Source organism: Alternaria infectoria (assembly GCF_024043175.1).
Source record: "Alternaria infectoria strain BMP 0036 chromosome Unknown scaffold_5, whole genome shotgun sequence".
NCBI lineage: Eukaryota > Fungi > Ascomycota > Dothideomycetes > Pleosporales > Pleosporaceae > Alternaria > Alternaria infectoria.
The window spans coordinates 918,532-941,001 of NW_026250694.1; the positions used below are offsets into that span (position 1 = coordinate 918,532).

Consider the following 22,470-nt stretch of genomic DNA (forward strand, 5'->3'; position numbering starts at 1 on the left):
TGAAAGAAAGGATGCTTGGATGGACGGTGAAGCAGCCACACCAGCATCACTTGCAGTCCACACTGCATGTAGTGAAGTAACATAAAGTAGGAACGGTAAGCATACCGAAAGCCACAGTCTCAGTTCACTGGCCGGATAGGAGGAACACTGATGCTTCTTGGAGTGTTCGAGATCTCTGGCGTGGGAGGAGTCTATTTCGGCTCTAGCGGCTTGGCATTCCCCATCGCTCTTGCAGTCCAGTCTGCCTTTCCGTCCTACTCTACACACGACGCATACGCGGTCTGACGACATGTGTAACACACTCGGCGGGCACAATTGAGACCACTCAGAGCAGACTCACAATACAACTGTCTGCGGCGCGTCCCAGATTCATATAAAGTCTGACCAATCATCTCCACCTTCCATCCCATCTAGCCTGATCAGGTTCCATGTCGCGAACACGTGGGGTGACGAGCGTCTTCTTCAGCCATCAGTCCACCGCCAGATCAGGGTGCCGAACAATAACCCCTGTGGACCTAAGCCTCGCCTGCAGCCACGGTATGGAACTCCCCCGAGACGCCTAACGGAGGCAGGCAGTTTGCATACATCATACACAGCATCGTTCGGCAACCATATGGCCACCGACGTGCGTTGACAGCAAAGGTCTCAGCTCAAGCTTCTCAAAATCCTGCTGTTTTTCACGTCTCATCTTTGCGTCATTCATTTCGCTTGTTGTTCATCCTTGGAAGGTGCATTATTGTGGAAGTATGGTTGGTGTTCCGAAAAGCACTGGGTGCCTCATCTGCCGCAAGAGGAAGATTAGTAAGTCGTCTGTGGCCCTCTTCCTTGCGGATAACGCCTGACTAAGGACAGAGTGCGGTAAGGCTAGCTCCACCAGAACGCCCCGACTCAACCATTCTGACTAGTGACGATCAAGACGAAAGTTGGCCGACCTGTTTGAACTGCCAGAAGAATGGAAAGCAATGTCCAGGAGCTCCCGCGCGACACACGTTCAGAGATCTCGGGCATAGGCTGAGTGGAGGCGCCACACACTCCTCTGTAGAAGAAACTGCGTCACCAGGTAAGCTCGTTTTCGGTGTACACGACTACGATACTGATTGAGTCACAGATCCGGACAGACAATTAACACAATTGAACGAGAAGTTTGCCGACAATGGGTCCGTCACGCACAAATTCAGGATTTCGAACAAAAGTTCAACCCCGCGAAAGCGATCTCCACGATCAAGTTCAATCAGCTTATCTCCACCAAAATCGCCCTTTCTGAGACAACCGTCGCCATCGCAGCATCAACAACTCGCGCGGTCCTTAATCGCAGCTACCACAACAGGCAGTACCGGGCATCGCATGTCGGTGTTTGGTCGGTTCATCCAAGAAGTACCAGCTAGGATTGGACACAATGCTGCCCTTGATGCGGCAGTGACAGTACTGGTGAATGTCCATACCTCGCTGGTATATAAGAAGACTGCAGACGAGATCGTTTCGCCAGAGCTTTATATCCGGGCTATCAAAACGCTCCAGGGATGCCTCGAAAGCCAGCAATTGGGCATGTCGCCCAATACTCTCTGCGCATCAATACTTCTTGGTCTTGTAGAAGTAAGTCTTGCCTGGCTGAGCTTGCACCCGTACTTATATGCCCAGGCTTTTGCAGGTCCAAGAACAGGCAACCGTTACCTAACCCACGTAGGCGGAGCCGGACGATTAATGGAATTACAAGGGCCTTCTAGATACACGGACAGTTTTACGAAAGAGATGCTGCGCTTCAATAGAGGCGGGATAGTAAGTCGAACGAAGTCTCGATGATGTGGTCGTGTCTATTAACTCAGACATACACGGGAAAGCCAACTCAAGACTAATACGTCGACAGATTATCACATGCATATACGAACGAAAGCCATGCTTTCTCGCATCGCCTGAATGGCGAGATATCGCTTTCGACAAGACCGGACTCGGTTTCGATGACTGCCTCAACACAGACTTGATGCAATATATGGCCGAATTGCCCGGTATCTTCAATACACTGAAAGAGTTGGACGAAACTTGCGTCCTGCAACCGCCCCACACTACGAGCTTTGATTTCAGCTCCAACGGCGAACTGTATAAACCGTTGATCGACACGCCCCCATCACTCGACTTCTCCACCGACTCTTTCGACGATATCGACTTTCTAGAAGACATACGACCGGTCAAAACATCAAATCCTATCAGAGCAAACCCATACACATCTCAGTACGAATCTGTACGGACAGCACTTCTATACAAGGTGTATGAGCTCAAAGACGCACTCCGAAATCTAGGCGAACACATGAACACAAAGCTCACAAACGGCATCGCCGTCTCCGAGACACCGGCTAGAGAAAAAAGCAGTCCCATACAAACGACGTACCACTTCAACAATTGGCGCGACATGACAGCCTACAACTGCTTCTGGTCCGTCATCATCCTAACGAACAAAGTCCTAATGCGCCTCCTCCCACCCTTCGACCAAGCGCGCTATCAACTCCAATCCGAATGCCGCTGCGCGGCCATCGAAATCTGCAAAACTTGGGAGGACGCATGGGCCAGCAGACCGATCGGCGCGTTTCACACTGGCTTGAGCTTCGTCGTGGCATACGAGTTCTGCGTACCAGAAGTCCAGGCGTGGATAGTAAGAAGTCTAAACTCTCTTCTGGATTACCATCAGGTCGATGCGTTTCGTTGGTCGGATGAAGTTATTGTTAGCATGGCGCAGAAACTTGCTGGAGAGGGGCCGGCGGTTGCGTTTTCGAATGTTAGGGTTGAGGGAGAGGGGCGCTGAATGAATGGTATTGCTATTAAGGCTGTATGCATTCAGGCGACTGATATCTCAGAGTGGAATTTCATTACTGATACCCAATAGAAAAAGGAGATCGCGAAACGTACGAGAGAACGATTCGAAGACGATGGCCTGATCCGTCTTCACCCTGCCCCTTACGCTTCACGATGACAAGATTGGCAAGAATTCATGCGCGCTCTAGGTGGCGCATTGTTGTATGACGAAAGCGCGCACGAATTGTGGCCATCACTGGCACTGCCCATTCCTACTTACCAATGAAGACAACCATCACGGCTGTGTACGCTGCTGTAGCTGCTATCATCTCCTTCCTTCCTGCTTCTGTGAAAGTTCCCAAATACACGGCAAACACCAATACCATTGCGGTGAGGGTACCCAGTTTGGCTTTTTCGTCATCTTGCAAAAACCACAAAAGCCAAATGGTCATCAAGAGGTAGGATACCGGGATAAATGTGACTACAAATGTGCTGAGCCGCTGAATCATTTTCTCGTCGATGTACTTTGCTTGCCCTGATGACTCGGGTGTCTGTATTTGTCAATAAGAGGAATAACGTTCATAGGTAGGGGCAATGTAGGACGCATACCAGGAAAAAGTTATGAAGAACTTTATCAATGAGTCTAGAAGTGAAGGGGTCGTTCTCAGCAATGGTGTGCAGACTGACCAGGTCGGGCAACGTTGTGTCGTATGGCTCATCGGCCAGTCGATACTTTAGCCTATGGCCCCACCAAGCTTTGCCACCATCATGGAGTCGCGGATGGGAGATGTGCTGATCGTTTGCGTGGACCGTTCGGGCTGGAGGGGACCCTAGATGCAGGACCTTGCTGTAAGCAATCAGAAGATCATCGAAAACAGCACGTCAGTATATTTCTGAGTATTCGAGCATGGAGTGACCTCATACAGTATTCTTTAACTATGATACCGACACGATTGCCGTATTCTTCGCTTTCTGGGTCTTCCACATCTCGTTCACCACGCACGCACGCACGGTGATCCTTCTCCAAACTTTCTAGTTCTCTGCTTAGGAGAAGGAGTCGGTACAAGGCTAGTTTGTCGTATCTGCGAAATATTGCGCTGGTTTTGCTGGAGTTGTTTCCCAGGTAGTCGGCAATCAAATGGGGATCCTCTCTCCGATGTTGGTCTTTGGATCGCGTGTCCTCGGCGTGATTGACCGGATTGGCGGGCTCGGAAGTCGCGTCAGGACCTAGAACAGGTGGGACTTTAGCTGGGGTTTTCGAATTACCATCCTTGGTGGTAGACATGGGTGGACTGGAATCCCGTACGCTGAAGGGATTGGCGAATGAGACCAAAGATCTGAAGGAGCTTGTGGGCAGTTTCAGATCAATCGAGGGCACTCCATGGCCTTATCACTGGAGCCTGGAGGTTGTGTGCGGGGGCGTCGTCTAACATATCTATATCCGGCGAACTTTGGTTTTCAGCTCCAGAAGTGAAAACATATCTATGTCCAGTAAGCGTCAAGTAAGATGACCACACCACCTTGCATACGGCATTTTGGGCGCATTTCGTAATTAGACGATCGGTCACTCGCCGGTGCTCGTTACTTGCCCGCAAGGTACGTTGTACGTTATGTCTCTAACGCTACATGTGTCTTCTCTTTCTTATCAACACCCAGCCACAGTAGATCAGGTCGGCTATAATGACCACAGACATCCAAGAAACCTTTCGCCTTCAAGATATCATCAAGCTGCAATTCTGCGTAAATGAACCCCTCTTCTGTCTCTGGCGGACCATCAGCCACCAGGCGCCCATCCGGCCCAAAGATAGCCGAGCTACCTCCACCGGGGGTATTCATGGTGACGCCAGAGGCTGTTCGCAGTGTAGCAATGCCTGAATCGCTCATTACCGCTGTAGTATGCAGAACAAAGGACTGCGACTCCATGGCGTAGACTTGAGAGAGGCTGCGGCAACCTGTTTACCAACTACATTAGCCAAGGGTTATTCTGCTCGTATACAATATGATATCGTACCTTCTTTGCTCATGGAGTACAAGCCTGGCCCCCCATCGTGATCGTACAGCGGCGGCCACGCGGCAACATGTATGGTTTCTCTCTGATGGTAAGTGTGGTATTTGAGCAGTGGCTGCGTATGCTCCCAGCAAGCCAGGGTACCGACGCGTCCAATGTCGGGCAGCTCCGCGACGTTTTGGAGAGCAGAGCCCGATGCATCTCCAAATATCGTTCTCTCCATGTGCGTCGCTTTCAGCTTCCGACGCAGGACTTCGATACTACCCTCGGCATTGATGATAGCTTGTGAGATGTAAAGCGAGCCTTTGAAGTTCTCGCTGAATCCAAGCACAACGGCGATGTGGTGGTCTGCAGCACTCTGACAGATGCGACGCATCTCATTTGAGTCTACATGCAGAGAGTTCTTCATGTAAGCTGTCGAGAGCTCGAAGTCTATGGGCCTAGACCTAGCACTGCATATCAGCATGCCTTGGAAATCGACGAAGGACAATTGTATATTCGCGAACGTACCATATCCAGGCAGGATACCCTGGAATCCAACATTCGGGGAACGACACAAGTTTTGCGCCGTTCTCTGCTGCCTCGCGGATCAAGCGACAGGTCTTCTCGACAGCCTTTGGTAAGTCAAGCCATGCTGGCTCGAACTGAGCGACAGCAACGCGAACAGTGGATGACGGTTGATGTGACATGACGTGGATAGTGTGTTGAGCGTAGGAAAGTGAAGGGTCCACGGGTATCTGATCACGTTGTATTTCAAAGAAGGTATTTATTGCAGAAACACAAAGGACCGTACATATCACTATGGTATTAGCAACGAAATGACTGCAGCCATCAGATAAGTGGGCACGAGGATACAGAGGTTCACTAATCTTATACAGCAACACGAAAGGCGGGGCTCCTGAATGCCAGCAGCGGAACCTTTCCGAAGGGATCTCGGCAAGCTTCGAAGCCGACGTATCTCTACATCGGCAACCTTATCTCTGATTTCGGCATCTCTCTGGCGATAGACGGTCATCTTAATGCTAACAGATGTATAACGCGACCGAAACAATGCTAAGCCGCGGACACTGCCCCAATTGCTCGGGTGATGAGTATCACATATACCCGGGTAGTTCCCGAATAGACCCGTGGACTGCACTACTCTTCCCGCTCCCCTTCTTATTCATCAACTTCTATCTGAAAGTCACAATGCCATTCTTAATTAGATTAATTAGATGCTGGTCCGCAGCAGCGCTTGGGTGATGTTACCCACGCACAGACATGTCAGATTCGCGAAATCCTATGGTGGGCCTTACCACAGCCAAGCTACAAGGCAGTCGGGCTCAGCGAACGGATCTCACCTGGGCAGCCTTCACCTTGCTTCCTTCCACCACGGTGGCTTTCATACACATCTCCAATACAGTCTTTTGCACCCTGAATAAGTCTTTGCGATCGTTATAGGTTTACTATCTGAGTATTGAACGAGCAGCATACTCCACGACGCGTCCACTGTGGGCTATGCGGGCTTGGCGTGCAGGATGAGAAGCGAAGCTGTCTCCGGACAGGAACTGGCAGAAATGAGGTGCGTCTCGCCCAGGTCAGAATCTAGATCTAGGTTGCTCATACTGAAGCTCCAGCCATACAACGGGCTTACTGAAAAGCGGCTATGCAAGTGTCGATTCGCGCGATGACACCTCTGGCGATAACAGTCACAATGCGAATGTAGTCGAATTGGAAGACAACTCCGCCCCATCGCAGGTAAAGCGTCGCCATCTCATGCGACAGTTTCGGTTTCAATCCGCTTCCTCGACGTTCTCTCGATGTATGGGCTCTCGTTGGAACCGGAATACCGAACGTCGCAAAGTAGCCATTCACTACAACAGGGCAGTCGCCGCAGTGCATGCGTTACTGCACATTGTTCCTCTTTCTGGCGCCATCCTACTGCTGGTATTCCAATGGACGAATTATTGGGTCAATGAACAGAACGATTACTCAACTGAATTGCAATTTGCAGCAAAGCTCCACGAGTTACTTATGCAGGCTTCAATCGTCGAGGTTCTACTTAGCATTATCCGTGCAGGTCTTATTAACGGCCTTGTTCCATTCGGCACTTTATCAGGCGCTATGCAGCCGACTCAATTGTCTTATCTATGGTCACTGGATTTCTTCTCCCTCTTTCGATCTCGTGCACTCCAAGGATGGCGAAAGACAATCTTCGTGGTCGCCATGCCCCTCTTGTTCGCTTTGACAGCGCTGGTTGGACCTTCAAGCGCTGTTCTCATGATCCCACGTGCGGGCGTTCCACGCACTCCTTCACACAGCCAACTCTGGGGAGTAGCATCTGACGAAGCTTCGTATCCTTCTAAAATTCCCATCTCAAAATTTGACTCGTACGTACCTTGGCCCAAAATAACATCGAGTACTGAACTACAAGCAGTGATATTCAAGGGCTGAATTCAACCCTATGGTACTCCGACAGATACGAACGTGGCAGTTCTTATGGGTCAAATACCATTCTTCATTTTTCCCGGAGATTATCGAACTTAAAACGACTCCTACGGTGGTCCAACGATGTGCGCAACCCCGACAAAACCGGGGGTACAGTGCTTCGAGAGGCAAATGTCACGATCCCGACGGAGGTTATAGCTGATCAATCGGACCTAAAGGGCATAGGAAACACGACGCTAATCGTGGAGGCTGCACACCCAGTTGTAGGGGCGCAGTGCTGGGGATCCTTTTTCGACATCAATAACAGCAGCGATTGGTATTACCCCTGGCCTTGGACATCACTAATGCCGGATCTTCCCACCTTGATCTCCAAAGTATCGGATACTGTCGAACTTTGGGCCTCCACATATGGAGGGGGTGAGAATCACTCCACTGCTGTCTACTTCAGTCCGGTCTGGATCTCATCACCAGAGCCAGCAGATCACCCGTTGCTCGTAGTGTTCTTCCAGGGCAGGACGAGTGAAATGTGGAATCAGTCCACACTGGTCCAGCCTGGTCTGCTGTCGTCAATGGTCGAAAGTAAAGATCCTGCTGTGACCGCCTCTGTAACAGCATGTTCACTTTCTGCATATTGGAGCTCTGGCAAGGCGCAAATGCGCTACAACGAAGCATTCACACTGGTCGATACTGGCCAATCATCAACAATGGAGCAATCCGCACACCGGAAGATCACGCTGGATATTGCTGGTGATCACCCAATGCAAAGCGCGAAGTTCTATTCGGCCCTTGTGGGAATACTCGGGACGACACAACTCGGCAGCTTGGGTCTAGAAGGTGCACTAGCTGCAGCTCTGGTGATCTGGATCGCCAAGGTACCAACGTCGGTATCCATGAAGAAGTCGAAATGGCTGGAAGCTTCCTTTTTCTCTGAGTACCCACCGGAGGAAAACATCGAAGACTACACCCCTTACGAGTTCTTTGCCACACAGTATGGCTACGGCTATGGGATGCGATCGACGTCTGTATATCTATCCATGACGGTGCTGCTTCTGTACTGTGTTGTCACTATTGGCTACATGCTATATACATTCGCCACTGGCTCGGCCTCAACGGCTTGGAACTCCGGAGCTGAACTACTTGCACTTGCGCTCCAGTCCAAAAGACCAGATCATTTGGGTTACGTTGGCGTCGGAATCGACTCCGCCAAGACTCTAAGTGAAAGCGTTGGAATTCGAGTCAATGTAGATAATGAAGTTGAACTGGTGTTTGCGCAAGATCGGGACTTCAACACAAGAGGGTTGCAGAAACTTGAACAGAATACAGAGTACTAATACATATATTAGCCTAGTAGGAACGACTTATGTAGATTGTGTATCGCCTACTAGTACTCAACACAGGTCTATTATAAGATCTAACAAGAAAGAACGTATAACAGAGTTAACTAGAAGATAGAAAGCACAAAGCCTTTTGTCGTGGTTCTCTTCTATAATATCTAAAGTAAGGTGTTAGTCTCGAATATTATAGCCTGCAGACATACATCGATCTAATAAAGAAGAATGATGTCTTAGAGATTCCGACCGAGGAAGGAGCAGTTTAGTAATAGACCTGCTTTAATCCGCTAGTGTCCATCGCTCCAAGTACCACATTCTCCCTAAACCATTCCCACCTTCTCTACCAGTCTAGTCGTAGTTCGCCGAGGTCGTAAAATCTATCATGCCACCCAGCAGCGGCCCGCCCGCGGGTGACAGCCCGACTAGGTAGAAACACTACCACGAAGGAGCAGTATGTCTGACTTATATCTGACCTGCATGCGGCTACCGGCGATGCGTCATCAAATCTACGCTTACTGTGGGGGCGAGAAAGCATCTAGCTCTCACGTCGTGGTCCAGACGCTGACCCGTTTCTCCACGTGTGGACCGGCCCATCGGTACAGGCAAGCCACGGCGGCTATTATACAAGACATCAGTCTTTAGGCTTTCATCGGTTAAGTCGTGTCTCCAATGCCATGGAAAGCCAACGCACTCATGGCCCTGATGGAACACCCTTGCTTGCCCCGGGCGCCTCACACATCAACTTGGCTATGTCGGCGAGGTCCCCACTACCAGGGCGGGGTGACGGCCCGCGACATGGTCTCGTAATCTACATGCACGATCGCTGCACGATCTAACCAGGACGGAAGGAAGCAAGATGAAGTTGTTTCGTATGCAGAAAACACGAAGCTTTTTATTGTTGTTCTTTTCCGTCATATCTAGGTATGCATGCATCATGACATCATGTTTAACATCGAAACCAAGAAACCAGCAAGACCACAAACCACAACATGCAAACGCAAGGGCAAAGCGAATGCGAAAACATTACCCCCACTAAAGCAAAATAAGAAGCCAAGAGCGTGGAAGAAAGAAAAAGAGACAAAGCCGTTGCAACCGTCTGCGCCACACGCGCTACTGCCGCAGCAGCAGCAATAGTAGCCGGCACGGCACAGCCCTAGTCTCCACCAACATCAACTTCGACTGGAAGCCTTACATCTGGATATTGCACTTCTTCTTGCACTCCGCGGATCCGATAATAGCTCCAGTGCCCACTTCAGGGATCATCTCGCCGATGCTGGCGGGGTTGAACGATGCGTCGCCGAAGCCAGCGCTGATGACGTCTTGAGGGACGGACCAGAGGCTGGGCAGGATGTTGAGGGTACCGCTGTCGTCGCTGTTGAGGGCGCTGAGGAGGAGGGCGGGTTCGCAGTCTGTGGGTTGGTGTGGTTAGTAAGATGTGCATGTAATCAAGACCGGGTAAGATGCAAGGGCCGTTGCTCAGACCGTGAGGCTGAGAGCCGCATCCCCGATCGGCCAATAGGTAGCAGGGAGTGTGGAAGACATACCATTGTTCTGCATCATGTGCAGACTTCCCTGCGGGAAGATAGTAACACGCATGGGGATCATATCCACCTTGCGTGTCTTGACACCATTCTCGCCAATCATGTAAGTCGTCGTGTTACCCGTGATAGCAGTGACCAAGTTGGTAGCCCTGGGATGCAGATGCGGTGGCAGCATGCCACAAGGAGCTAGCTTGAGAAGAGCCATGCTGGAGCCGAGGCCAGTGAGAGCAGGGAAGCTAGCAGCATTCGCGTTGATGACAGCGCCGGTGGGCGAGTCGTAGTCTTTGCTGGAGTCGAAGTCGAAGTACCAGTCTTCATCGGCAGGGAGAAGAGCATTGCGGTCGAAGTTTGTGGCGGCCATGCGGAGGGCGGCGTTTAGTTCGGGGTTGACGGTGGAGGATTTGGTGTCCGCGGCGGTGATGAGGGAGGGGAGGAGGGAGGTGAAGAGGAGGATGGTCTTGGTGAACATGGTGATGGTGGGGGTGGGGGGTTTGGGGGTTAGGAGGGAAGATCTGGAGTGTAGAGTGTGGGAGGAGTGAGTGCTTGAGATGGCGAGATGTTGAGACGATGGGTATATGCTTTTATATACCGACAATCGAACAACAGGACGTGATGTTGGCAAGTGGGGCTGATAGATCTGGGAAGCTGCAAGGCAATCGATCGTATCGGCAAGGGTAGAGAGACGGAATAAGGCGTGCTGATTTTGGGGCTGAGTTGCGTTGATGGGTAAATTGTAGTAAGCAAGTGGTGGAGTTTATCGACTTCGATGCCGTCTATCCAAGTCATGCATGCAGACTTATATAGATCAGGCGGCCGCATGGAAGGCTGGGACTTGCTGCAGTGGAGAAGACGAAGGGCCAGGGCGTGTTCGGTAGACTGGACTGCTGACCGCTCTGTCTTGCTCATCGTCGTAGGCTTTCAAGCCACTGTTACTCTTGCCCGGTGGAGGCGTCGCTAGGGAGGTTGATCGGTCATTGGAGCGTTCCTGACTATGGAGCGCCATTCCTTCCCAGCTTGTGTCGTGACCAGCTGTCAAAATTTCCTCGTTTGAGCCGAATATGTTTGTTGATGGCACTGTTGCTTCCGACGGGCTGCGCTGGTGATTGCTGCATATAATGCATCGTGAAGATTATGTGAGAAGGGTCCGATCCCGGGTCTTGCTGCTTCTGTAAGGTACCTAGGTACATAGGTACATCTCACTTGCCTGCAAACCCGGTTTACGGATCGATGCTCGAGATTCGCACCATGTGTGCGGCCGCATTGGACCAGGGACCGGGGTCAACATAGCGCGTGGCGTAGCTTAACTAGAAGGGGATGTGATAGATTGCTATGCTGAGTTCTCCGACTGTTACTGGCAAGTTGCAGCTTTTGTGCAAACTCGCTTGTAACGGGAAGTGGTCGTAGGTGTGTGATGGAACTTCCTCCATCACATGCTATTTGTTGATACGACCTCTACTTGGGAAGAGACGCCGATTCAGTGTAACGAATTTAAGCTTGTGAGCATTTCTTGGAGGCCGTAGATGTGCTGTTGGGGATGAGTGGGTCCAGGGTGGTGCTGCATATCAGTCGATGGTCGTAGGCCTTGTGCGGCCCAACAGCATTCGAGCTACCATCAAGCGGAAAAATATGTCGAAATCTGACAGGCGCCTTACATGGCTGCGTCAGGCGCCCCTTGGGTACAGACTGGCTAAAAACGCCACAGTTCTACCGAACGAGGCGGAGCTTAGTCAAGATTGTTGGTGGAGGAACGTCGATATTCTTAGTGACACGGTCGCACTAGAAGATTGCGCCATTGGTCGTTCAAACGCTAAGTTTCGACCAACGGCAATACAGATGTGCGTGTAATTGTGGAAGAAACACAACGCGCCAGTCACGTTGTGGCCTCGTTGCATTAGCTTTGCCGTCTTGGGCGGCTATGCTTTGGTGTGCAGGGATTGGTTAGCCCGACGCGAGTTTGAGAAAAAGATGCCCGCATCGTTGCGCAATATCTTGTGTATCTTGCTGTGCAGCTTTGAGTGCGTTGGAGAAATGACTTACCACGAAGAGAAATGTTTTGCTAGTATCACAATCGCGAGATACTTCGTCCAGGTCAGAATCGGTCGCGGAGCAAGCGCAGCAAAGGTGTAGCTCTAGATTGATTGTGACACCAAACAAGTTGGCCTTCGTCGATCTAGCTCAGCGTTTCATGTAAATGACTTGAAGAGTGGGAAACCGAACAGGATAGTTTTGGGGACAATTTAGGTCGTGAATAGGTAGAAGAATTGTACGCTATCCCAAACGCCCCGAGCATCTCCGGTCTTTGGAAGTGATGGGATTCTAGTATAGACCTCGGGGCTTGAGGTTCACAAGTCCACATCGTCCCATATTGGTCATTCAGTCCCTTCAGTAAGAGCCACACCGGTGACAGCGAACTATCACTGTTTGGTAGCAATACCAGCGGAATCAGCGTGATCAGTCTTATCTGAGCGCATGAGATAGGCCATTACCCCCCAGATGCCTCTCATCGCCTCAGTACGGTCATCAACGTTGAACAGATCGAACCATCTTGTTCTTTGCAGTTTTGGGGAAAACCAGTCGGAGTCTGTTGGCGCTTCTTTGGGCAGTCTACCTTCGGTGATGTACTCAAGATAAGCCGGATGTATGCGTAGCTTTAACAGGCTGATGTGGTGGTTCAATGACGATACCATGAAGACCTAGATTGTCGGATCAGCGGAATGAGCTTCCTAGAGCTGTAGTACGAAGCCCTACATCGTCCCACTCAACACTCTTGTCTTTGCCGATGGCCTTGTAGGTCACTTTTGGATCCCACAGTGGGTTTCCAGGTCGCAACGTTTTCCAAATCTCTGCTGGTGACGGCCTGCGGCGAGCCTTGGACCCGTCACGATTCCTGTCGGTGGGTTTTGCTTCAGGTTTGGACGCTGCATCTTTGGACAGTATTTCGATCGCCCCAGTTGTTTCGCCAACCTCGCCCCCGGGTCCTCCACCCCACCGCTCCTTTGTTGTCCACCATCTATCCTCGCCACCTCTTCGTTCAGCTTTCCCCTCTCTAGCTCTCTCTTGTGCCAGCAAAAGCAGCCCACCTAACTCGCGCACAGCATCAAGATTAGATTGCTTCTTCAGGTTTCCTGTCAGTCCAAAGCCAACGTCTGCCCTGCATTGTATCCCCAATACCGGACCTTCCATATAGCCATGCCTGGCCTTAGCCCTATCCTGAGGTGCTTGCCAAGCGACAGAGCTCATGCGAACAGGAAATCTAATGTGCTCAATTGTGAGGACGGGAGGACGGCGGTGTGGTGAGAGTGTCACACCAAAAGCCCATGCAATCGGCTCTATGAAAGCACGCACGCAATCAATGCGGTACTGATCAGGCATCTCGGCACCACTCCCGATACGATAGCCTCGGTAAGACCCGTTTGAGAGATCAACTACCTTGTTCTGAGACTCCATATTCACAGCCCAAGGGGCCTTGGGTGGTGCAGCCCGAGCTGGTAGTATGCGGTTTGGAGTATTTGACGGCACACGTGCGCTCACTGGTGCGGCGCTGGAGCCATTGGCGCCTTGGACCTCGGCTGGTCGATGTCCACTTTCAGCATCTTCAACCTTGGCCTTCTTGCGAGGTTCCTCTTCTTCAGGCGTGCGAGACCCTGGCCTCGCTGTGGATATTCGATTCGAATCAGTTTCACGTTTGGCGTCCTGACTTTGGGCATCTGTGGACTCTTGCGGGGAGCTTGAAACCACTGCCTCTCCGCTAGCACTGCCAGCTTCTTGCACTGGCGGGAGATATTCATCTAGTGAGGTATCCCAGTAATAAGCCAAGTTGTCAAGACCTTCCCAGAACTTTCGGAAATGCGCTAGTCGAAGCTGTGGTTGATCTCCAACACTCTTGCGCGTGAGTGTTGAGTAAGCATCAGCATTCTTGAAGAACAGTTCTCTCGCTCGGACATAGAACTCTCTCTGATCTGGTACTCTTCTACCATTGCTCAAGAGTGTGGCCGGGGTATCAGGACTGGTTGCGGCGTCGTTCTCTCCCGGTGATTCTAACCAGGAGGTTGGGGGCAGGAACGACTCTGCGTTGTTTGGCAAGGATGACAATAATGTTTCCAAGTCACATTGGGGCTGAAACGTGACATTCAACAGGGCCAAGGTCTCTTCACTCACATCAGACGGCTTCTTGAGTCGCAAAAAGTGCTCTGATATCCTTGCTCCTGGTTGGGTCCAGGTGGCTGGCAACGTGTTTATTGACGGCTCGGGCGGCTCAAGGGAAGGAAACTTGACGGGTGTCGGTTTCGAGGGTGGCGACCTCTGTTTCTGCGTATCATGCTGCCCCGCAAGTAGGTTGCCTATGAACAAGTTGTCCTATATCAGCAACAATATTGCACGTGCGCCGCACGTCTCAGACGAAACATGTGTGGAATATATACCCACTTGACTGACAGAAGCATGCCAAGTAGCTACCACAACAAGCAGCTGAACCCGAGAAGAAAGAAAACATGTATGCGGATTTGGAAGGCCATTTCAGATGCCATCGTAAACCAAGCTTCGAGATGATGTGATTGGCGTAGACTCCCGAGGTCCACTTCGAGCGGGCAGACAAGACCTCTGCGCGAGACGAAGAGACGCCGGCAATGGACCAAGAACAAACCAATAAGAAGAACACTCACCGCTGAAGCTGAACATTATCACAGGGTCGTGGTACGAGGACCGTGATGCTTAGGGGCGTGGTGGAATCGGCGATGGATGTCGAAGTCGAGCGAGGGCCGCGGATCTTCAAACCGGACGTGCGCACCCAACGCAACAACGTCTCCACACCCACCAGCGACTCTCTGCTAGAGCTTTGCGCGAGCATGCAATATGATATTGATGCATTATATCAGACTTCAGGAAAACCAGACATGAGTATTGTGACAGTTCCTCTCCGCAAGCCACGGGCGGCGTAGCCACCTAAACTCTAAGAGCACGTTCATGCATTACCCCGAAGGCGACTGTCAAGTGGTGCCACTGGGGCCAAATGAATCATGGGATGACAAGGCAGACCAGGAAGATGCCTCTCATCGATTTGGAAGGTGCGAGAGGTCGAACAGAAGTATTTTCCATCTTCGAGTTGCTTTTGGTGTTCAGTCACGTGCTGAGGACGCCTGCCCGCCAGGTGCGCAACACCAGCACCAGCCTCCAACACTCCTTTCCATCCAACCCCATCGCGCATCGTCACATATGTCATCGCGTCCGCGAGAATGGCTACCAGAGTGCTTTGTCGGGCGGCACGGCAGTCGGCTGAGACGGCCAGGCCGGTGCCGCTCAAGTGTGCGAGGCTCAGCGCGCTTCATGTGCATTGTTCGAAGCGCGATGTGAAGCCGCCCGCGTTTCAGACGGATACAAGCGCACCATACTGTGCCAACGGTTGACTACCACCCGGCCGTTCTTCGAACGCCTACTAACACCTCTCTTCGTTAACCATTCATTCAGCATCACGTAGCGGTAAACTCCAATTTCCCAGTTTAATATGCACAAAGCGTCCGCGGCGCCTTGTATCCTTTCTCTTCGTCTCTCTTTCTGAGCCCTTGTCGGCGTTTCTTTCCATGAGCTACTGCTCGCATGGCCACCCCTCAAGAGTCCATTACGACGGTAAACGGGAGACGATGCACTCGTTCTCGGGCCCGAACGGCCCTTACAACCTCGACGACTCCAGCAACATCCGCAGCCGCCGCCCCTCCCCAAGTCACTTCGTCCACGACCGTTGAGGCGGCACCCAAGATAGAGACCAGCACCAGCCAAGCACCTCCTCCGCCACCTCCTCCCTCTTCGACGGCACCGGCACCAGCGCCGACTACGTCTGCCCAACAGACAGCACAGCCGCCCCCCGCAGTGCCTACAACATCTACGACGGAAGCAGCAGCAACGTCCGCGATAGGTACGAGTAGCCCGGCCCCTACATCTTCGGAGCGGGTGACACCGCTGGCTCTCCCTTCGTCAGCCCGTGCAACGGCAGCGGCTCAGAAGCAGCCAGAAACTCAAGCGGCACCGGAAGTGTCTTCTCCGGTCGCTGCTGTTCCTCTGGCTGTGTCTTCGCAAGCTGCTGCGGCTTCACAGGTTGCTGTGGCGGTGTCTTCGGCTCCGCCCCCGCCTCCAAGTCCCATACCAACAAGTTCTGACACAGAACAAATAGCTGTTCCAACGTCACTCGTTGCATCTTCGCGCGCACCGGCTCGCTTCACAGCTCCGGCGATATCCGAAGGTGCCACATCGGACGCGAGCCCTCCGCTGGCGATAGAAACCGACACGAATGCACAGCCGTCTGTGACAGAAGCGCCGGCTATCGCAGAACCACAGCCCACTACTTCGCTAGTAGATTCCACACCGACGGGAGGATCGGCTGGCATAATTGCACCGGAGCAAGGGAACTCTGGCGACAACAGCCCGTTGACCTTTGCGAACGGTGGAAACATAGGAGGCATAATCGGGGGTGTCTTTGGCGGCGTAGCTGGATTGGCCTTGATCAGCGTATTGCTCTTCGTCTGCTTGCGAAAACGGAAGTCGCGGCCCGTGCGATGGAACGAGAAGCAAGAGTCAGGCCCAAGTTTCCTGGCTAGGTTGAAGACGATACCCAGCGGGGTGGGCGCATTCGTTGCCAGGATTAAAGGAAGCCAATCCGGCCCGATCAGCAATCCTTACCAACGCCATGCTGCGCAGACCAGCGTTGGTTCAGTGTATTCGAGGGACTCCAATGGCAGAGGTCGATCGACCAGTGAACCACAAGGATTCTTCGGTGTCAAGCGCGCAGGCTCCAGCAACAGCATGTCAAGCAAGAAGAGCGAGAGGAATCTGCTCCGGAAGAAGCCGAGCAGCATTTCATCAAATTACCGATTTCCGGGAATCGTAGAAGACACAGGTTCGCCAAATCCCTTCGCCGACCCAAAAAGCACGTTGTTGGTACTCAACCCGGATCCTCGAAGCGCGCCTGTCACGCCGCAGGTCCCTGTTGCTGCTGCCGACACGGAACCCAGAGATCCTTTCGCATCTATCCAGGACCCACCTGGAGCTGCACCAGCTTGGGCTCAAGTCCCGACTCACCATCATACACGTACTATAAGTTCAGTATCGGCCCTGAGCTCACATCCCGTGTCGTCCTTTTATACGGCCGACAACCCGTTCCGAGATCCACCTTATGCGCCGCCTGCTCCCAGTCAGGCGGTCCTACCGAGCCACACCCGTCGTTCATCAATGGCATTACCAGGCTTCAACGCGTTGTCGACCGTGGATGCGACCTCCACGTTCGCCTCTCGCGACTCTGACATGTTCTTCGGAGAACCAGGACCGAGCAGGCCCGCCACCAACTTCTTCACCCCAATGCCAACTGGTCGTACGGTCCGACAATCGGATCCTTTCGACCTCGACCGACCTGAAGTTCTTGGCTTTACAAGCGTCTTCAACATCAACAGAAAAGAAGTGGCCGGAAATATCACACGACAACCTACACGAAGTAAACGAACAAGTAGCGTCGGCAACTGGGGTAACGCGGCGCCAGACGCCAATAACTACGGCTTGTTTCCGAGAGACAGCACAAAGCCGCCACCATGGGGACCGAACGGCAGGAGATGACGACGGCCACACAACGATAAAATGTCGCAATGGAGGAACCTTTCGCGCACAGGACGCGTAAAGACATAATGAGCAACAACACGGACGGCGTCCCACGATCTTTTCTCTCGATGGCAGGAAGTATTCCGCGGGCTCCATCACATCCTTTTTTTAACCCACACACACCTTCCCTCCCACTCTGAATATGCACTGAGCGAGCCATTTTCTGTAACATATATCCCCCCACTACAGATTTTCTTGTAGTTGTCGTAGCGTAGCATAGCGTAAAATATACCCCTCAATGAATACCATTACGTATACCAGTAGAGATCGTTCCGAGGAAGGGTTGTTCCAAGTAGAGGAGATGATTAGTGATTGGCGCATTGATTGTAATGTCAATTGATGTACGATGTCGTACGATGGCGGAGACGGGTGGCGGTTGCCAAGGTGGGTTCGTCGCGTCAGCCTGAGGCAAGGGCGTAGGACGCTAGGTATAAGGTTTGACTTGTGAGTGACAGAAGTCTACTCGGATGCGGGAAATATTTTAGCCGCGAATGCGAGCGGTTCGGATTACATCGTTCAAGTCTTGAGTGGTATGGAAGGCATGTTGACTTGAGAGACGGGGATGGGTAGTCGCTCTTTCTTGATGTGGCTGACCCCGCTTAGGCAGCCATCAGTGCCTTCCTGTCCTCCCTTTCAACAACAACACACCTCTTCCAGACTACAACACGCCGTTCCGTAACAAAATACCTACCTTCGACCAATGTAGCTGAATTCTGGCCTCAGTGTTATCTCGGAATCGATCGTCATTTCCGGCAAGCCATCACTATGCTATGCGATGCTTGCCTAGACATTTTCCGAGGTTCATTTCCTCTAGGATATACTGAGCATCATGGCTCCGCTCAGAGCTTGCAGCGCTCCGTTCTCGAGAAATGTGAACTCTGTCGCATTTTCTGGGATGAGATTCCGAGCATGTCAGCATCAGGTTACGAGGACGTTCAGGTTTCAACGAAGTACAGATTGAGTGCTTACAGAGATACAAGCGCCAAATTACTGGAATTTAGAGCTACTTCACATCCTTACATGCAAGACTGGAACATCCTCTGCGAGCCCACAAATGGTAGGCTCATCTCGTCATGGTCGAGCAGTACATGCTGACATTTGAAACGGGGGACGGCAAAAGTTCTGACAATGAGAAACCATACGACTGTTTAGACTGGAACGCCAGTATGACGTGTGCAAAAACTTGGTTAGCCGGGTGCATAGAAAACCACAGCGAATGTCCAGCATCTCGCTCGAACGGGCACACAAGCAGCGAAACATCACACTCTGTGGTCGAGCCTGCTCCATATCGCCCAACACGTCTCCTCGAACTCGGCTCCCCAGAAGCCGGCAAAGTACGCCTTCGGCTGTCCTCCGAGCTGGACAGCACTGCTTCACAATATGCAACACTTAGCCATTGCTGGGGGAAATCCAAAACACTTAGGTTGACATCGGAATCATTCGAACGCTTCAGGGATGGCATGTCAGTCACTGACTTGGCAAAGACATTTCAGCATGCTATATCCACTGCGCAATTGCTTGGCATGAAGCTGTTATGGATAGACTCGTTCTGCATCTTCCAAGACTCCAAAGAAGATTGGGCACAAGAAGCTGGTCTCATGAGTCAAGTGTATCGCAACAGCTTCCTCAACATCGCTGCCAGTATAGCCGTCGATAGTGACGCCGGCTTTTTACGTGAAAGAGCTTCGACTGTTGAGCCTTGCGTCGTTCAGACTACGTGGACCGATCATCCGAATGGCACTTACCATGTTTACGACAAAGCCTATTGGTTTGAGAATTTTGACCGTATGCCTTTAAATTCACGCGCATGGGTCTTTCAAGAAACCGTATTGGCTCCCAGAATCCTACATTTCTGCGGTACTCAGATGTTCTGGGAGTGTCACGGCTTGAAAGCCTGTGAGACATGGCCAACGGGGCTGCCAAGTCGCATGGAAATACAGCATTCGCTGAAATCCGCAAGATATCCTGCAGGTATTGACATCTTTGGCTCAAATTACACCAGTGGCATCGAGCTTCCACGTATATCTACGGACAAGAACGCTACGCTTAACATGACTTCGTTCCGGAGCCTGTGGAGAAAGATTACAGCGGAGTATAGTCAATGCAATCTGACCTTCCCCAGCGATAAGTTGATTGCACTTTCGGGAATCGCAAAGCATATGGCGCAGCTTCTCGACATAGAGTACTGTGCAGGCCTTTGGGGACATGACATTGTTCAAGGATTGGCCTGGTATGCTCCTAAGAAGACTGAAAGGGACTACATATTCCAAACAGAAGCAGATCCTATTCACTACCGTGCACCTTCATGGTCATGGGCATGTACAGATCGTCACATATGGTGGTATGGGTACTTCCAGGCGGAAGGCCAATGCTTGGTCGACGTCATTCGTTGGGAAGTTCAGTCCGCGACAGGAGACCGAACAGGTGCCGTCACCGGCGCTATTATGCAGCTATGCAGTTATCTGACCACGATGGAGCTGCACCCAACTTTCGGAATCGACAAAACCTTCGACATTCACTGCGACGGGAAATGGAATCGCATGAATAGTCACAACTTTTACTTTGATCGCCGACCGCTCTCGTTCCAGTTGCATTGTATGCCGCTCTTCATCGACTGTCTCGGCTACTTGTGTGCTCTTCTACTTGTACCTACGCGGGACATACGCGGCCAGTTTCGAAGGGTGGGTATGTTTCGTACGCTGTTCCGTGAGAAGGAACCTGTGGAATGGAATCAGCTTGATAGCTTCAAGAATGAGTCGTGGTTAGAGTACGAATCGATGAATGATGAGGGAAAATACACGATTACGATCATATAGATACGACCTCCGTTCTGCGATACGAGCCTGCCGACGACATAGCGTCTTTCATTCTCCGCTATGAACTTTTCATTGCCTCCTAGAGGCTACACACATAGCATTGGGTGGAGAAACACTTTGCAAAGATCCATGATAGAAATACAGGAAATAAAGCAGGTCTATACAAATGTAGCTCAGCCGCTTGTATTCACACGACCTCCGTTCTAGTTTCGTCATTAACATCGCAAAAGACGTACGCATGACTCTGCCTGACCGCCCACACCCAGCAGGCCGCTTTCATCCGACAAGACCAGGGTATGAAAGAGGTAGTGAGGTGGTAGCACCGCAGCTCTCTTTCGATTTCATGTAGCTTGATCAATGTCAACCCGTACCATCGCACGTTTTCTCGTGCTTCTTGGTGTCTTCTTCGCCCACTTTCGATCTCGCGGAGCATCTTGTGCTTCTTAGATTGTTTTGGAAGGATCGACGGGAAGAATCGTGAGGAAGAAGAGAGGCAAAGACATAGGATGAGTGCTCTTCCATTTTGGTAGCGACGAAGAAGACAGGCGAGGACATGGAAGCGGCCACTTTGTCTTTTTGGGCGCACAAGGCGAGAGTTGTAGATAAGAAGGAAGAACCCGACAAGAGGAGAGAGGTTTAAATACCCCGGTGCCGCCAGGCGCGTCACATGACGACAACAGACTCGCCGCCGGAGCTCATCTTTTCATTCTGCTTAACGTTTTGTCGTAAGTCGTTGATAGTATCGTATTGGTCGCCCCATCGAAGCCTGTCGTGGTGACATCTGAGCTGATCGGCTTTTTTAGACGAGCGAGTCTGTGACATTGGATGCATATAGCCATGTTTTATAGAACAAGGAGGAGGCCGACAGACATGTAGTCATGTTAGGTTCGTTTTGGAGAACATTGCTCTTCGATAGGGAAGTAAGGAGGAATGGAGGTAAAGCCGCCAAGAGCTGGTTTTATACGCAGCGCTCGAGGCCCACAGCCATCAGAATGATGCTGCATAAGTTTCTATCGTTCACATTCAACCGTACAGATAATCAAGTGTGCAAGTTTTGTACTACCGATGCGAATGCCAAATCTTCGTTTCTGGCGACGCGGAGGAGCCATGCAAGTAGTGTTTTTTTGTTTTGAGACATACTGCCTTTCTCTCATTGTTTTGCAAAGGATCGAATCGCCGAATCATGGACGTCGTTGTCTGCGATTCCGGATTTTGGTGGAACGTAGTGTGGTAGTCGGAAGAAGAGAGAAAAGACAAAAGGCACAGCACTCATTATATAGCATTGCCGAGAGTGTACAAAGCCCATGGACTTTTCAGATCGTGAATTTCTGGTCTTGCCAGGCAGATACCATGATAATTTCCATTGTTCCTTTTCTGGCTGAGCATGTTGGACCTCATACCGATGTTTTTGAGAAGAAGAACGCAGAAGCATGCGATCATCTCTCGCACGTTTTTGTTGAATAACGAGAACGCAATTGATACGAGAAAGAAGAGAGAGAAGCAGCCACAAGAAGCGCTCTATACTCTAGAACAAGGACGTCTTATCACCTAGTGCTCCGCAGCACAATGAAGGTGGTTTAGGACCCTGGGGCTAGATACTTGAAGATCATGTCACTGTTCTTGGTGATTTTGAGGTCATCTGACCACATGCCACCCCGTTATCGCTTTTGACGGAAAAAGCTTGCACAAACACATTCGTCACTAGTACTGCATTTTTGGTATGCAAAGCAGCGCGGTAGTACTGAAGTAAGGAAGCAACTGGGTAGACTAAATTGCGGTTTAAATATCGTACTAGCGACTGCGCAGCCTCGAGAAGCACATGACGACATTTTGGATGACTTTGAAGCTCCGTCGGTACCCATGATGTTGCTCGGAGATAGATGCTGCTCTCAAGTACCATATGTCGGTGTATTCTTCGAGAGAAA

At 51.3% G+C, this 22,470-nt stretch overlaps 6 protein-coding genes across 6 annotated transcripts; 3 read left to right on the top strand and 3 right to left on the bottom strand.

The window, feature by feature from the left end:
- Positions 1-1,545: 1,545 nt before the first annotated feature.
- Positions 1,546-2,794, top strand: J4E92_003975 (uncharacterized protein; the record flags this gene model as incomplete). The annotated part of the gene is made up of 3 exons (XM_051495368.1): positions 1,546-1,593; positions 1,639-1,776; positions 1,865-2,794. The coding sequence occupies 3 exons, from the start codon at positions 1,546-1,548 to the stop codon at positions 2,792-2,794; spliced, it is 1,116 nt and encodes a 371-aa protein (XP_051354387.1).
- Positions 2,795-4,392: 1,598 nt separating this feature from the next.
- On the bottom strand, positions 4,393-5,481 carry NIT2 (Carbon-nitrogen hydrolase; the record flags this gene model as incomplete). Its single annotated transcript, XM_051495369.1, has 3 exons — positions 4,393-4,736; positions 4,796-5,238; positions 5,303-5,481. 3 exons carry the CDS (start codon positions 5,479-5,481, stop codon positions 4,393-4,395), a joined length of 966 nt encoding a protein of 321 aa, XP_051354388.1.
- A 2,442-nt stretch (positions 5,482-7,923) lies between these two features.
- On the top strand, positions 7,924-8,550 carry J4E92_003977 (uncharacterized protein; the record flags this gene model as incomplete). Its single annotated transcript, XM_051495370.1, has 1 exon — positions 7,924-8,550. One exon carries the CDS (start codon positions 7,924-7,926, stop codon positions 8,548-8,550), a length of 627 nt encoding a protein of 208 aa, XP_051354389.1.
- Positions 8,551-9,738: 1,188 nt separating this feature from the next.
- J4E92_003978 (uncharacterized protein) lies at positions 9,739-10,560 on the bottom strand (the record flags this gene model as incomplete). Its single annotated transcript, XM_051495371.1, has 2 exons — positions 9,739-9,959; positions 10,095-10,560. 2 exons carry the CDS (start codon positions 10,558-10,560, stop codon positions 9,739-9,741), a joined length of 687 nt encoding a protein of 228 aa, XP_051354390.1.
- Positions 10,561-12,505: 1,945 nt separating this feature from the next.
- On the bottom strand, positions 12,506-14,533 carry J4E92_003979 (uncharacterized protein; the record flags this gene model as incomplete). The annotated part of the gene is made up of 3 exons (XM_051495372.1): positions 12,506-12,784; positions 12,840-14,447; positions 14,513-14,533. The coding sequence occupies 3 exons, from the start codon at positions 14,531-14,533 to the stop codon at positions 12,506-12,508; spliced, it is 1,908 nt and encodes a 635-aa protein (XP_051354391.1).
- A 1,838-nt stretch (positions 14,534-16,371) lies between these two features.
- Positions 16,372-17,687, top strand: J4E92_003980 (uncharacterized protein; the record flags this gene model as incomplete). The annotated part of the gene is made up of 2 exons (XM_051495373.1): positions 16,372-16,381; positions 16,438-17,687. The coding sequence occupies 2 exons, from the start codon at positions 16,372-16,374 to the stop codon at positions 17,685-17,687; spliced, it is 1,260 nt and encodes a 419-aa protein (XP_051354392.1).
- Positions 17,688-22,470: the final 4,783 nt, after the last annotated feature.